The 15,259-nt window shown below is 41.6% G+C and overlaps 1 protein-coding gene across 1 annotated transcript; it reads left to right on the top strand.

Moving 5' to 3' along the window:
• Nucleotides 1-135: 135 nt before the first annotated feature.
• LOC109473720 (Wilms tumor protein 1-interacting protein-like) lies at nt 136-14,628 on the top strand. The gene is made up of 8 exons (XM_019773709.1): nt 136-1,352; nt 7,021-7,122; nt 7,829-7,896; nt 8,249-8,311; nt 9,437-9,567; nt 9,769-9,820; nt 12,112-12,180; nt 12,661-14,628. Exons 1-8 carry the CDS (start codon nt 419-421, stop codon nt 12,790-12,792), a joined length of 1,551 nt encoding a protein of 516 aa, XP_019629268.1. The 5' UTR covers nt 136-418; the 3' UTR covers nt 12,793-14,628.
• Nucleotides 14,629-15,259: the final 631 nt, after the last annotated feature.

Genomic DNA, 15,259 nt, shown 5'->3' with positions numbered 1-15,259 from the left:
GATCCCAGTCTGCAGAGGCAACGGAAGCGAGATACGCCGCGACAGTCCATCTCCTTCCTCTCCGTACAGTCCCGAGGGACGGGGCAAATCTTACGGAAGTTTCCCGCTGCAAGTCGAGAGGGTGTTAGTCGTGGACCCAGACCAGGACTACCGCCAGGCCCCCCCTCCCGCTTCAGTCCCGTCGCCAGGAGCGGTGCCAAGTTACGCGTCGGTGAAATCCAACTACTCAGGGGAGGGCCTGTCGGACGCCGGTCAGAGGAGAGGGGGGCCCCCCCAGCATCAACAACCACCCCCGCGACAGTTTTCCTCTAACCAAGGGGGGAGGGCGAGCTACGAATCCAGTCCGCGCTCTAGCGCCAGTTTCGACTCTCACCATTCCAGCCCAAGATCGAGTGTCAGCGGGCAGTCACCAGGTGTCATGCCACAACAGTCGGCGAGAACCGCTCTGCAAAACCACTCCCAAAGTCCGAGAAATGTTCAGCCGAACCACTCACAACAATTGCAGGGGGAGAGGAACGCTCTGCCGAACCACTCGGGGGCTTTGCACGATTCCCGACTTTCCAGTCCGAGGTCTTCCTTGACGAGTTCCTCACAGGACTCGCGACACTCGAGTCCGCGGTCCAGCATCTCCAACCCGCCTGCTGAGAAGTTTCCCTCCCCACGGTCCAGCCTGGTCAGCCCGCCCGCCGAAAGGTACCCCAGCCCCAGGACGAGCCTGTCGGGCTTCGAGCACCATTCCAGCCCGCGCTCGAGCGGCGCCAGCTCCGACAGCCAGCACTCGAGCCCGCGCTCCAGCCTCGCGTACCCCTCCCCGTACCCGGGCTCAAATTCCCGAGCGGGGCCCCCGACAGGGTATGACCCAGGCCCTGTCTACAAGCATACCGGCCCCGCCGGGTCAGGCCTGCTCAGCACGGGGCAGAGCTTGGAGCCCCCCTCCCCACGGACTTCATCCCTCAACTACGATAAACTCGGCCGGCCGAGCCTTGAAGGCAGGGGGTTCGCCACGGCCCCCCGCCCTGCTGTCCCTACTACACCCACCGGCGGGTACGATGTCAAGCATGCGGGCCAAAATAGCGGGGGGCCGGGTGGATATAGCCCGGCCAAGCCATACGGCACGGACACCGTGGTAGCCACTTCCGGGGCCGGCCAGGTACAGTACTCCACTCCGTACGGACAGCAACAGCGAGCGGTGGCGGCCGGTAGTCGGGTCCAGACCACCGCCAAGCCCAAGCTGCGGTACGAGGTGACGCCGCCGAGGGCCTCAGGGCCGACATCCGCCGAGCTCAAACTAGAAGCGATGACCAGAGAACTTGAGGGTGAACTTGACGATCTCCCACAGGGAGAGTACTTCGGTAAGTGTTGACAAGGGAAATCCAGGTTGTAGGGATTGGGCCTTGACCCCACCCCGACCTAACCATTTTGTTGTCTAGTCCTTCATCTCTGTTTTCCCTGTAATTTAGTGTAAATATGTCAAAGGATAAACCCTTCAAATAGAAGCCTGGATCACTTCTTTATTTTTACTACCGGCATACGTGCATCACTGCTCACTTGAGATTTGGTAAGTTAAGTCCTTGTGCAAATACCATTTGGGAAGTCGGTTTTGCAAATACCTAAGTACCACGTAAGCCCTTCACTTCAAGTTCAACCCAGAATGCATCTGTCAAACTACTAGTGTCAAATTGAATTGCCTTATTGAAAAGTCTTATTTCCTACCCTTAAAACCCTAACCTGGGTGCCATCTGATCAGAAAAAAACAGCAAGTGCAGGTGAAGTTTTGATGTTACCTTTGTCAATGCTGGTAGTGTAACCCTGAGTTTAATATACACACATCATTGACACATTGTCATTAACTTCAGACATGAATACCAGTAGTCTTGAAAAGTTGAACTCCAAATCTGAGAGAGATGTTCTTGTGAGGTGTGAAAGTACTTGTTGACAGGGTATATGTAGTGTGGTTAGAGAAGGGATTACCCCTGGAGTGGAGTACTGTGTGTCTGTCTGTCTGGTTCTTGTGTCCTGTGGGATATAACTTTACTCTAAGGTCACTTGTGTAATAGACTGTGTTGCTGTGTCAGGGCCTAGTGACAGCAGGTCAAGGTCAGAGTTTTTTAGCAGTATTCCATCTTAATGTTAGTATCTTTTTGTTTTCTTCTGTCATCTTTTTTTGGCTTATCGTCTACTGATTTTGTTTTCACTCATCACGGTAAAGTAATAATTTTCGATTGTGAATTTTGGGCATTCAATGGGTATTTGCTGACCTGTCTATCTTAATCTTTGCAAGTGTCATTCTGTGTTTACCAAAAATGTTAGCTATGGCCCAGCAGCGTCATATACACTGGGTCTTCCTTGTCCATCTGTTATGCTTGCAGTGTTAGCTTAGCTGCTGAGTTCCCTACAGTTTCTCTGTCTGTTTCTCACCTTGTGGCTGGATAAACTCGCCCATTGTCCACCGTTTCCGCAGACACTTCAATAAGGTTGACAAGACTGTGTTCTTGTTTCCTTGTCACCATTTTGTACACAAAGGAGATTTGGAAGAATCCAGTTAGGTTGACAAAGGAAATCAGGAGTAAGTGATATTGGAGACTGTTGTTGCTGGTACTGTCACCATACCTAATCCCACAAACTCCTTTAGTCAGACTACACATCCAGATCTTGTGTCAGGAAGCCCACATATTTCCTGGCACCGTCATGAGCCAATGTAGGCCAGATATATACCTAATGATTGTCTTTGAAAGCATTTCTGTGGAATGCTGAATTAAAGCTGGAGAATGCAGTGAGTTGAGGATTTTACAAAAGGCAGTGAAAGGGTTGATGGTCCATTGACAGGGGACAACAATTTGCATGGGCTGCACAAACTGTTATTCTTGTCTAAACAAACAAAATTCCCCTTAAACAGGTCAGCCTTGGTTGAGAGGAAATTCCAAATGTTTTGGATGACACATTTTTTTTCACACACATATTGGTTGGTCAGCTGAAATCTACTTTGGCATGTCTAATTTTTGATACATGTTTTGTTCCAACACAAGTTTGTGCAAAGAACTTCCACACACCAAGGACATTATAACGTCCTTGCACACACTTATTTCATTGCATCCTAATTTTATTTTGGCCAACCAAATACATTGTATTGCATTTGATTGGTTGCATTTGATTACATATATTTTTGAACGGTTTAACTGTTAACCAATTTATTGAGGATTTGAGGATAAAAACATTCTCCCAACCTTTGGATTGTCTATTCACAAACTAAGAAACCAATACACCAACTGTCTAAACTGTATTCCCTCTGGCAGAAGCGACTGGTTAAGTGGAGGGCACAGGATAAGTCACATACTTTTATCAGTAACATGTAGTAGTGGTTTAATCTTTGACCTGATGTGAGACACCTGAGCACATGTCTGACAAGCTTCCTCTCTCAAACTAGACATTTCCAGTGTGTGACCTCATGCACATGGCAGAACTTCCTGACAACTAGCACCTTCAATATGGTCTGTCACAATGATCAAACAATACAGGCTATGTGATATATACACAGATGTACCCTCTATCTGCACAAGAGTCAACCACCTACAGTTCATATACACTAACTGGAAATACACCATATTTGGAACCTCTAACCATTTGGAATATCCAGAATGTTATGAGAAATAAAGATATTATTTTGTGCGTCATTGAAAGAAGCAAGCTTTGAGTTTCACTTTGAAACTTGATTTAGATCATGATGGAGATGAAAGTTGGTGCTTGAAGTAAGAAAGAATTTGTGACAGATCTTCATTGCATATTGCAGGGGCGTGGAGTGTAAATCACCCCCATTAGCAGCTGGTGGGGAAATGTGAGTTAATATGGTCCCTGGGGCTTCATTATCAGTACAGCACTTTCCACACAAACCCAGGAGAACCAGATCTCCTGAGACTTTCCCTGTAAACCCACTCTAACAAGGACAAATGGGGTTAGATCTGAGACCCGCACGTCTAAGTTTGTGTATGTTTTGAAAGCAGCAATGGCACAAGAGTATAGAAGGCATGCTCTTTCAAAGGACACGTCCTCAAACACGATGACCTTTTGATAATCCTGTACTGATGCAGTTGTAATTCCCAGTGTTTCAGGCCTATGGTGATTACACAACGTTTCCCAGTAGGTCAACATCACGCATTGCTACTGCTTTTACAGCTCACACTGGTAGAAAGGGGTTTGCTCAAGACTGCAGCTGTATTTTTTGTTGGCAAACACAACAATGTCAAGTAGCTGTGAGGACATTCCTTCAGCAGGAGAGTTTTGTAAGATTAGAAGCTGGGTAAAAAGAGAAATCAGTGAACATTTCAAAAGTATTCCAGTGCTGCAAGGGGTTAATTCAGTAAGTTTGGCTGATATTGGACACAACATGTACATTAATACTTCCAATATCTTAGCAGCAGCCAGTTGAGCCTTATCTTATTGAATAGCAATTATAAGTGTAGAAGGTTTCGCACATTTTGGTGGAAATACCTAATATTATACTTAGACTTGTACAATATTGCCAGGAAGGGTGTGGACTCTTGTCATGGCTTACATTGTCAAAGTGCCATTTCAGTCACAAGTTTGGAATTACTCTTGTACTGTGTAATGGTTGGTAATTAGGGAAGTGTATAGAAGACATGTTGTTCCTGTTGAAAGGCTGTTCAAAAGATTAACCTTGACATCTTGATATCACCATGGCAACTAGATTTATGAGTCTTTTTATGCTTCCAAGGACAACCAGAAATGATAAGCATACCACTCTTTAAATGAAGCATTATCTTAGAATTTACAATACTGGTGTATTATGTGCTGTCGTTATAACTCTGCCTTATATAAGGTATAGGCCTGATTACGTTGATCATTCATGTACTTTTTGTTGCATTTCAATTTTTTTAAGGTGAGTAGGCAGAGTTCCTTTAGATTTAGTTTTTCCTGTCACAGCATGGAGAGATGACCCAAGTGTCATCCTTTGGAAGCTATAAAAATATTGATAAATGTATAATTTATCTATAAATGTGTTTTTAAATAGTATATATTCATAAAGCAGTCGGATGTTATTGGCATATATTATAGACTCGGTGTGGTCGTGTCACCCATGTGTCAGATGTCTGTGGATAGCAGCCATAAATAGGTAGGATTTATGACCTGGAATTTTCAGCCACCTCGTACGGAGTGGGGGAATCCCTCTTTTTTAATCTGTCTACCGCTCTCAGGAATAGCAACACTTTTTGGAGATGTAGCTTCGGACACGGCCGCTTTGATAACATGTTGGACGCCGCATACTTGCCATTTTTCCTGACCCCCGGAAAGAGCGTGGAATCCATCTGAAAGGGCAGAGTCGACCTGGCAGTTAGTACTCTGAAACAAGAGCCAGTTACAGATGTCAAACTCATAACGACTCTATTCTTGGACCAGCGCCCCATATATAGGGGACGGGGAAAAGTACACAGAGTCCTGTGTTCGCAGAACACTCTCGCAAGAGATGCACGGATGTTATCGTTACCAAATCCTTCTCTGTAAACTAAAACAGGACAGGACGAGTATCGTGTATGAACTGGTGTGTCATGTTGTTTTGCCCCTTGGGTTGGGTTGGTGCCTCCCATAGAATGTCAATTCACATGTCACATTCTCATGGTTGCTAGGCAACTAGGACCTGTACAGGGGTGTCTGGTTACCATAGCTGTGACATCAGAAGGTCAAAGTGAGACTGCCGACCCTATTTTGAGTGAGGTGGCACATCGTTGTCACTATAACTTGGTTATAAAGTTATTTATATAGTGAATATATATTTGTGGATTGTGAGGTTAAGTTACAGGTACAGATGTTAGTTAAATTATGAGTGAGTTTAGGATGCTATATAAACGTTATGCAAACACTCAAGATATAGTCTTAGATACAGATAAAATTTTAAGGTCCAATTCTACAAATATGTGTGTGTATTTTCTTTGTAAGTCTGAATTACTTAAATTCTCCATATAAAGCGTTCATTTTTGTATGTTAAATTAACATAACAGATATATCTGTAGCTTCTAGGGTTGATGCATCAGTGAGTATGAATTGTAACTAGAGTCCCACGATCTCATACCTTCGCCAAATGATGTTAATCTTTATGACTGACAAAGCTGATCATGATTCCTCCTGATTATGCAAATAGCATCCTCATTTGCATAAATTATATCAGTTGATCATATTCTCCATCAAAAGACAGTTTTATCTTAATAAAGAAAGCCATTCTATCATTTCCTCATAAATTATGCAAATGAGGTCCTTATTTGAATAAGTTATGTTTAATGATGTTCAGCTTCACTAAACTTTTAAATACCCCAAGTATAAAGTTCCAGGCAGAAACCATTATGGAATTATAACATTTTCTCAATAATTATGCAAATTAAGTGTTAATTTACATAATCAATATCTGCCTGTGTTTCTCTCATTCTCAATTTCACATGTCACAAGCTTGAATAGTCCTATAATGTAATGCAGCTGATTTATAGAATTTCCTCATTAATTATGCAAATTACATCCAGATTTGCATAATTGTCACATAATTATGTCAAGCGTCACATAAGCTACCTACATACCAAAAATCATGAAGATCCGTCCACCGGTTCTTGAATTATCCTCTTTTGAATAATTTCAAAGAAATGTCCCTGTAGTTCCTGAGCAAGCCGCTAGGGGGCCCAAACTTGCGTCACTTCTTCCCGAGCACAAGGCCTACCTACCATTAAAATTTCGTCACCCCAGCTTGTCCAGATCACGAGATATCAAAACCGGAAGTTCAGCTGCAGTACCATTAGAAGCCGCTAGGGGGCCCAAAATCTAATCATTTCGAGGTCTCATCAAGACCTACCCACCTACCAAATATAAAGTCAATCCATTTAAGCCTTCTCAAGTTATCGTGTTTACAGACACACACACACACACACACACACATACACGAACGCCTCTGAAAACATAACCTTCTTGGCGAAGGTAATGATGACATAATGTTTATGTATTTGTTTATTTGTTTGTTTACTTCAGGTGAGTGCCACGCCTGTGGGAAGGCAGTGAACGGTGCAGGACAGGCGTGTCAGGCCATGGGAAACCTCTACCACACACAGTGTTTCGCCTGCTGCTCATGTGGTCAGTTTCACATCTTCTTACTCTTAGTCAAAAGAAAGATTCTTTGTGGTACTGAACTTGTGCTGTGTACCGGCTCGCTGGACTGGTTCCAGACTTGTAAAAATGTTTAGGTTCAAGTAAAAAAAACTTAAAGGTCAGGAACCGATTCTGGCCTTATTACAAAAAAAAAAAACATGTCACATTCCTCTTTTTTTCCAAACCACCTAAAACCCTCCATAGATTGCAAAATCTGTGCTGCAAAATCAAGAAAACATCGCCATTGGCACCGTCAAGTGTCGGCCTCCTTGTTATGTGGCCAAAGTTTTGCCCAAACAACATTGCAAGGTTGGCAACATGCAATTTTGTATATGCCATGGGTCCGGAATCCGGAACTGAACCTAAATGTGGGTATAGGAACACTCATAACATTTGCTTGTTACAAAATGTCTGTCTCCAGAGACAATGGTTCCACACCATGGATCATTCTTTATCCATGATTGGTTTAATGTAGCATTTGCTATGACTGTATAGTCAGAATTTTAAGAGACTCATAACATAGTGGTTTTGGAAAGTGTGACATGTATGCTCAAAATAGTCCTTATATGATATAAAGAAGTTGTTGTCAGTTGACCATACATATATAATTATTTGCTGATGAGGTGTTATTAATTGATCATTGGCTATTATGTTGAAAATCATGTACTGATGGTCTATCTGTTGTTTTTAGGGAGAACGTTACGTGGAAAGGCATTCTACAATGTCAATGGGAAGGTGTACTGTGAAGAAGACTATTTGGTAAGGAACTACAACCTTCTTAGCACCAGACTAGGAAGGGGAGAGACTGGGAAACATTTGATGATGGAAATAAAAAGATAGTGCCTATTGAAGTAATACAAACACAGATACACTTTAGGACCTTTTTCTAAAACTTGTTGCATGAATCCATGTTACCAAGGCTGTATAACTGATTTCCTACACAATAATTTATATAATTAGAATGCACTTTTGCAGTAATTAAATGATTCACAATATCATAGGCCAGACTTCTAGAAAGACCTTGTTGCAAATGATACATTTGCTGAAGAAGTGAAGCACACGTAGTTCATCTGTTCCACAGTTATATTGACTTGACTGTTTACTTCCACAGTACTCCGGTTTCCAGCAAACAGCCGAGAAATGTGTAGTATGTGGGCACCTCATCATGGAAATGGTACGTCCTGTGTCTATGTGTACTGTTTGTAAGGGCTGTTCCATTCAGAGTAGTCGAGGGGTGGATGAAAGTTTCAGGGGGACAGGTTTGACTTCTTTGATTTTATTTGACTGATGCTAGTAAAGTAAATATTTTTCATTGTATGCATTTGTCATGAAAATCAAGTACATTAATTGTAAAAAAAAAAAAAGAATAAAATTTAATTGAAATATGAAAGTGAATTAGTACAACACAAATATTTTGGCATGAAGTTATCACTTAAATTGTTAGGAAAAAATCAAATGATCAGAACACAAGTGCAAATGAAACCAAGATGTCCAGCACCTAAATTTAAGGAACAGAAATGAAAAACCAAACAAGCTGCAACATTCACTTAAAAACAATGCAGTAACCAAAAGAAAAGATCACTAAAGGCTATACCTAATTCCCCTGTTTCCAGTATGTTTTTTGTCTACAATTGTTGAGATTCCCGTGGCTGGATAGCTCTCAGTAATGACATACCTGTGGTCAGGTAATGACAGCCTGTCGGTGTGATTGCTACCCTTTCATCAGCTGAACAAAGGGGCTTCAGACTGGACGAGCCCCTGTGGAATTCCCGACATACCTGAACACACAAGCATTGGCATTACAGTATGGCCCAATTCCAGCAAATTGTAGCAAAGCTTGATTGCACTCTTGCAATGCTTCAAAATGTTACATACACATTCAAAAGAATGTAGGAGATTTTCTTGCTTAATCCTATTGTTGCTTTAGCTGTATGATAAAGAGTAAGGTAATGCTACAATTTAACCTTCTCCCTGCAGAGGTAGCCACTTGGCACCCAATTTGTGTTGGTTATGGTTAAAGCAGCAGGAAGAGGGTTAGGTGCTTGTTGTAAGGGCTGCCAAAATTTATTACTGTCCTAAGATTTGGAAAACCCATATGTAGACTATTCCACAGAACAGTCCATCCTTTGTATTTCTTATTTAACTTCGTCCTTAGCCTAAACAAATCATAGAGTTATGAAATGAAGACTCAACTTTCTTCTCAACACTTGTACCAACCCAGATGAACTTTCATGTTAAGTGATAGAATTGACATTGTCTAAGTGTAATTTTGTTTTGCTGTTCATGCCTTTTATAACAGATATTGCAGGCAATGGGGAAGTCCTTTCACCCCGGCTGCTTCAGGTGTACAGTGTGTAATGAGTGTTTAGACGGCGTTCCCTTCACAATCGATGCAGACAACAGGATATACTGTGTCAAGGACTATCACAAGTAAGACACACATTTTATCTGAAGAAATTAAGCTTGACTATTATTGAGTTTATTATCATTTGCTGTACCATTTTCTGTTTTTAAAGGAAAGTACTATTGGTGAGCGAAACCATCATATTGGAGTAGGACTTGTTTAACTGTCTGATAACCTTTGTTACAACAACATTCATTTATGTTTTTTCTGTGTTTATTTTTTTTCAGGAAGTTTGCGCCAAAGTGTGCGAGGTGTCGTCTCCCCATTACTCCGGTAGAGGTATTCCACCACTTGGCTTCTGCTCTGCCCCTCACTAGACCCCCTCCCCCATAGAAACCAGCTTCCAGTTCCTATAGCCAAACTGGTCATTGTTTGAAACGGGCTAGATTAAAGGCATCTACTGCAGTTTTTAGGGCTTGGAAACCAGATTTTTCAAAGTCAATAGTCACTTTGTCACGTAGTTTCCAGTTACTTATTGACATACTACCGGTAAGCTGAAACAACACTGTCCCAATGTATATCGATATTCATAGAGCAAAACTGCCCCAAATTCTGACGAAAAACAGTTACTGGAAAGACCTGGATTGATTTTTAGGGTACCACCCAGAAAATAAAGGGCCAATCTTTGGGCTTGTTTCCAGTTTTAAATACCTAAAGTGTGAAATACTAATTCAAATGTGCTAATGTGGGATAGTATGTGTCAATATCATACAGATTGCCTTCATCAGAATATTTCCAGTTTTACCACCCTGATATTGCATTGGATGGCTTTAAGACTGAGTGGTCAGGGCTAGTTTATGTCTATAGGAATTGAAAACTGGCACTGCTAGGCTAGGGGAGTATAACCCAACCCCATAGTGTTGCTGTCTCTGCACCTTAACGCACTCAGGTAGAATCTCAACAGTACAAGTAGGTAGTTCTAATATCAGCTTGTACTATATGCAACCATACCTGCAAAGGTGTTTTCAGTCATTGCGAATCTTGTTACAACAATTCAAAGAGGCAACCATTGTGTCTATATGGCACTACAATGTAAAGGTAAATGACAATTGTCATTACAACTGCACTTAACTTTTCTATTTATGTAATATATATGTGTAATATTTTAAACCTTGAATACGGTATAGAGCTCATACTACACTGGTGTATCCTGTGTATGCTGGTCAGAATCAAGTTGGATGTACAGGACAGGACTGAAAATGTTGAGCACAAGTGTACACTGGGCAAAACCCAATGGGACTTGTACATACCCAAAACTGATATGTTATGGCATGTTTACTTGTCGTCATGTCTTTATGTAACCTTCAGAAATTTATTTTTGCCTAACAGGCACTTTTCGAACTATTCAGAACAAATAGAAATCATCAAATCATGAATTAAGGATAGGCCACCAAGTCTTTGCAGCTTGTGCCACTTTTCCTGGTCAGTTATACAATCAAATCTGTGAGGGAGGAAAAAAATGTTCATGTTCAATGTTCTTTTTTTTTAGTTAGTACTCTTCAACCAAGATCAGATTGCCTTTCGTTATTTAGATAGACCACCGTTTTTCAAATTTGTTCAGATTTTCCTTTACTGCAGCCAAATTATAGCACGCCTTGACACAACAAACCACAGGATTTCTTAGTTGCTTACCAAGCTATCTTGATTCTTTTAATCTTGTCTTCGATTAAGACTACCTGGCAAAAATCTAGTGACAATCTTCTTAGTGCTTTGCCATTTGGTCATATTAGAGCAGTCTTAAACATGACCTCAATGCTGTCTAGCCGTGTGCATGTACACTAAATAAGCTGTGCAAATAGATATAAAATAAGATCTGTGACAGTCAAAGTCTATCCATTAGAATTTGTGTAACAGTCAAAAGTCGGTCAACAATCAAACGTTCCATGTCTCAGTTACACTACATTGTTTTTTTCCTTAGGACGCAGAAGTGCCTCCCAACTTGAAGGAGATTGTCGTCTCGGTAGATGTCAGCTCTTTATTTCTATCCTCAGTTCTTGGCTTTCTCGCTGCGTTAAGGAAAACTGGCGTGCTGTTTGCGACTCCTTCTTTATAAGCGTAAAATCTTGAGGTGACAATTAAATTAAAGGAAAAACAGAAAGCTCTCTCAATGCTTTTGTCAAACTTCTTTCCAACTTGATTTTGTGCCAAGCTCTCTGCTACTAAATGTGTTTAAGTAAAGGCAAGATAACCAGTGGCTTGTAAGTTAAAGGTGCCAGTGTGTAAGCTTGCTGGTGTCCTTCTCTGTGCTTAGTTCTGCAGATAACTTTAGGCTGTTGATTACTATTCGACAGTCTATATGGTGTCCTTTTGGTGCTCTGTGACACACACTGGGTGCTAAAGCACAAGAGAAGGGGGTCAAGAAACTAACACATTGATTAAGCCCAAAAAATGTCAGTCATTGAGTCCTGGACTTTTCAAAAGAAAAGTCAAGGACCCTATTGCTGCCCCGTGTTAATGTCTTGCTGTGAAGACTCTTGTACGCTCTGCATTATTGCCATAACCGCTGTGAAAGGTAAAGAATGGATATTATTCATTTCTTGTGAGTCAACTTTTGTGTTTTATTCCTCCAGGGTAAGGACGAAACGATACGAGTGGTGTCCATGGACAAAGATTATCATATAGAATGCTACAGATGTGAAGTAAGTGTTTCAACTGTCCTTTGAGTAAACTGTGCTTCATACATTACAGTTATGTGGAAGAACATTTTTGGAAAAAAATTGCTAATGGGCTGAGTGTCATACTTTGAATAACAAACTGTTGATGTTACCCCCAGGACTGTTTGATGTTAGCCCTAGGAAAAAAAATGTGTTTCCTGTTTCAGTCCTGAAAAAATTAGGGTCAGTAGATCAGACTTTGGTGGTACAACCTATACAATACAATTTGACAAAGTAAAACTTTTCAATGTCAATGTTGGAAAACCAATTATACAACGGTTTTTTTTTTTTGTCACTCAGGTGTCAGATCATTGAGCTAGAAATTTATGTCCCTTGCAGAGGTCCACCCCCAATAAAAGGCTAGGGTCGGCAGCTTTTTCTAGGGTTGGCTGGGAAACAGGAAACAACATTTTTTTTCCTAGGCCTTAGCTTCATTATGATTGACACGTGACTGTTCCCCTGCAGGACTGTGCGTTACCGTTCAGTGATGAGGAGGGCAGGAGATGTTACCCGCTGGAGGGTCACCTGTTGTGTCACGACTGCCACCTCATCAGGCTGGAGAGGATGAAGAGAAGACCACAAGTCACCGAGTTATGAGGGAAACCCGACAGAACACAACCTGGCAGCTCGTAGGTCCTTGTAGGGAAGCCGTCCCTCGTGTAGGAGAGAGTGGACTGTGGACAAGAAGTGCCTTTACCTGTGCCTTGCCGGAAAACCTGTGCCATGTGTAATGTAGTTGTAAACAGGTACAACACAGCCATGAGTTCTGGTCATCATGGACAACAGAGGATGAACAAGAACAGTGAGAGAGGATTTTGAAACCTTGACAAAGGATTCCTGTAGCATACTGTGTATTGCGGCACACTGGCATAGGCTATGCCTGTACTCCGATAATCGACACAGAAAAGGTTTGCTGCAGCAATGTTGCAGAAAGGTGTGATGGTGTTGACATACAGGCAGAGAGACTCTGGTGCTGTGGTTGTTGAGAGATGTAGATGGTAGATAGGAACAGCAGGTTGTTCTGGACATTGTGGTACACAAAACTGTTGTGTACCTACCAAGTGTCATCTGGGGCGGAGCTGGTGTAGTGCCACTTACAGCGACGGGAGTTTTACCTGGAATGCTGGTCAGGCGACACCAAGAAATTAACCAGTCCCCCCACTTTAGTTAGTTTGTTAGAAAAGTTGATGAACAGCTAGTTTACAGCAAAATGGGTAAATTTATTGAGTGTTTAATTTGGGTACAGCTCTACATAAACTTAGGCCCACCTTGCGAACAGATACAGGAGGGCTGTTGTGGACCAAATCTGCACATAACGTAAACGCTGCATTTTTGCCATGCCCGAAAAATCATGCCATATAGCTGTCAGTACGTGCTAGATATGATACTGTACTGGTCTCTTTAAGATTTGGATTGCTAGCTAGCGGAATGTCAGAAAAATATTGTGCAAACCAAATTGCTTGATGTTTTGCACTGCTTTATTGTTATATAGGATTGGTTAAAGCTGCAGGTGCTGCAAAAATGGTTGCATTGTAATCTATACAGGGTATGCTGTTAGTGAGCAAGTTTTTTTTAAAGACAGGCAAGTTGTTTAGTCAAAGCTTTAATTTAAGCACTGGGGAGCTACATTTATACCCATATCCATGTTAACATGCTCACTTAGGCATTATTTCATGCAGTAGTTAGATATGTATTTACTAAACTGCCTAGTCAGCCTAGTGCCTTTCACTCATTGTAACTCCTGTAACATTTTTGTCCTTTCTGTCAAATGTTGATGTTGAGGCAGTATGGCTGCCAAGTTTTGTGTAATTGCCAATGAGGAAAGCAGAGAATTGCTGCTTTTATGTGTAGAGTTGTATTATTTTTAAAGAGTATATTTTATGCTGGTCTGTACCATAGCAAAATATGTGTACTGAAAAAAAAATCAATTCTCTGAAGAGTTCATTTGTATGTGAGGGAAGACAAAGTGCTTCTCTCCTAGTACTAGCTGTAAACATGAGAAGGATGCATGTGCATTCTTTGTACAACAGAGTACAATAGAACACTAGTAAAATGTATTAAGCCCCTGTTCTGTCATTTACCCTTTTCACCCCATGATAAATATGTACTGGTCCAAAATCATTGGGAAAAGATACTTGTGTTAGGCCTGCAATACTCTCAAGTAGGGAGGTTTTTAAGGCTACTGTCGGCACATTTTTTAAATTTTTTATCTTAGTTGTGTTGATCTCTGAGATCCTGCTATTTAGTTAGGTTCATGACGTATGCAAAATGTTGGACTGTACCACTCTCATAGCGGTGCTCAGGATGTCTGTAGGTAAAGTGTGCTGTCGATACACGTGACAGCAAATGCTGCAATTGTTGCATGTATCATAGGGCAAGCTAGATAGGAAGAGAGAGAGAGATCAGAGAAAGAAATTAAACCTTGAGAAGAAACTGTGGTCTGTTCTTTTTTTTAGAGTATACTGCTACTAGTATGGTAATTGGTATGTATCTATTTGATCCATAACTTTCTGGCACAGCCTATTTCTATTTTATATCTTGTGGAAGTTTTTAGTTTCCATACCCGGTAAATTGATCGAGTATGGCCATAAACGCTTTAACTTTTGAATAAGCAAGTTTATTGCCTGCATACTACTAGACCCATTCTTTTTTCTTTTTTTTTGAGGGGGGGATCAACCACTCAAACTTGAGAAGTGTATAAGAAGAGGGCTTCCTGGATACCATCCTGGAACTCTTGCGACCCAAAGCGAAGTGTGAAAACTCAAGGATGGCACCCTGTCTACTTAAAACGATCTCTCTTTGGGTTATAACACTTCTCAAGTGTAAGCTTGGTGAAAGCTACACCTTGTTTACGTTACCATATTTCAACGTCTATAAGCACGGAAGAAACTTTTTACCCTCCCATTCGTTAGCCTGGGTTCCAGACCCATAGCACACTGGACACAAATATCTCAGTGAGATATTTTGAGATATTTTGTGTCCAGTGTGCTTTGGGTCTGGCATCCAGGCTACCCATTCGTAGACCACCAACAGATACTGTAAGTGCAAAACGTGTAGAGTTGGT

This window comes from Branchiostoma belcheri, unplaced genomic scaffold (assembly GCF_001625305.1).
Source record: "Branchiostoma belcheri isolate BF01 breed outbred unplaced genomic scaffold, Haploidv18h27 scaffold3, whole genome shotgun sequence".
Lineage (NCBI taxonomy): Eukaryota > Metazoa > Chordata > Leptocardii > Amphioxiformes > Branchiostomatidae > Branchiostoma > Branchiostoma belcheri.
Note: the sequence above shows the minus strand (reverse complement) of the source record. Positions and strands in the feature narration are given on the sequence as shown.

Coding starts and splice junctions, on each gene's coding strand:
- LOC109473720 (XM_019773709.1), top strand. CDS start 419: ATGCCACAACAGTCGGCGAGAACCGCTCTGCAAAACCACTCCCAAAGT. Junction 9,821..12,111: donor TCCCCATTACTCCGGTAGAG/GTATTCCACCAC, acceptor TTATTCCTCCAG/GGTAAGGACGAAACGATACG. Junction 12,181..12,660: donor TAGAATGCTACAGATGTGAA/GTAAGTGTTTCA, acceptor GTTCCCCTGCAG/GACTGTGCGTTACCGTTCAG.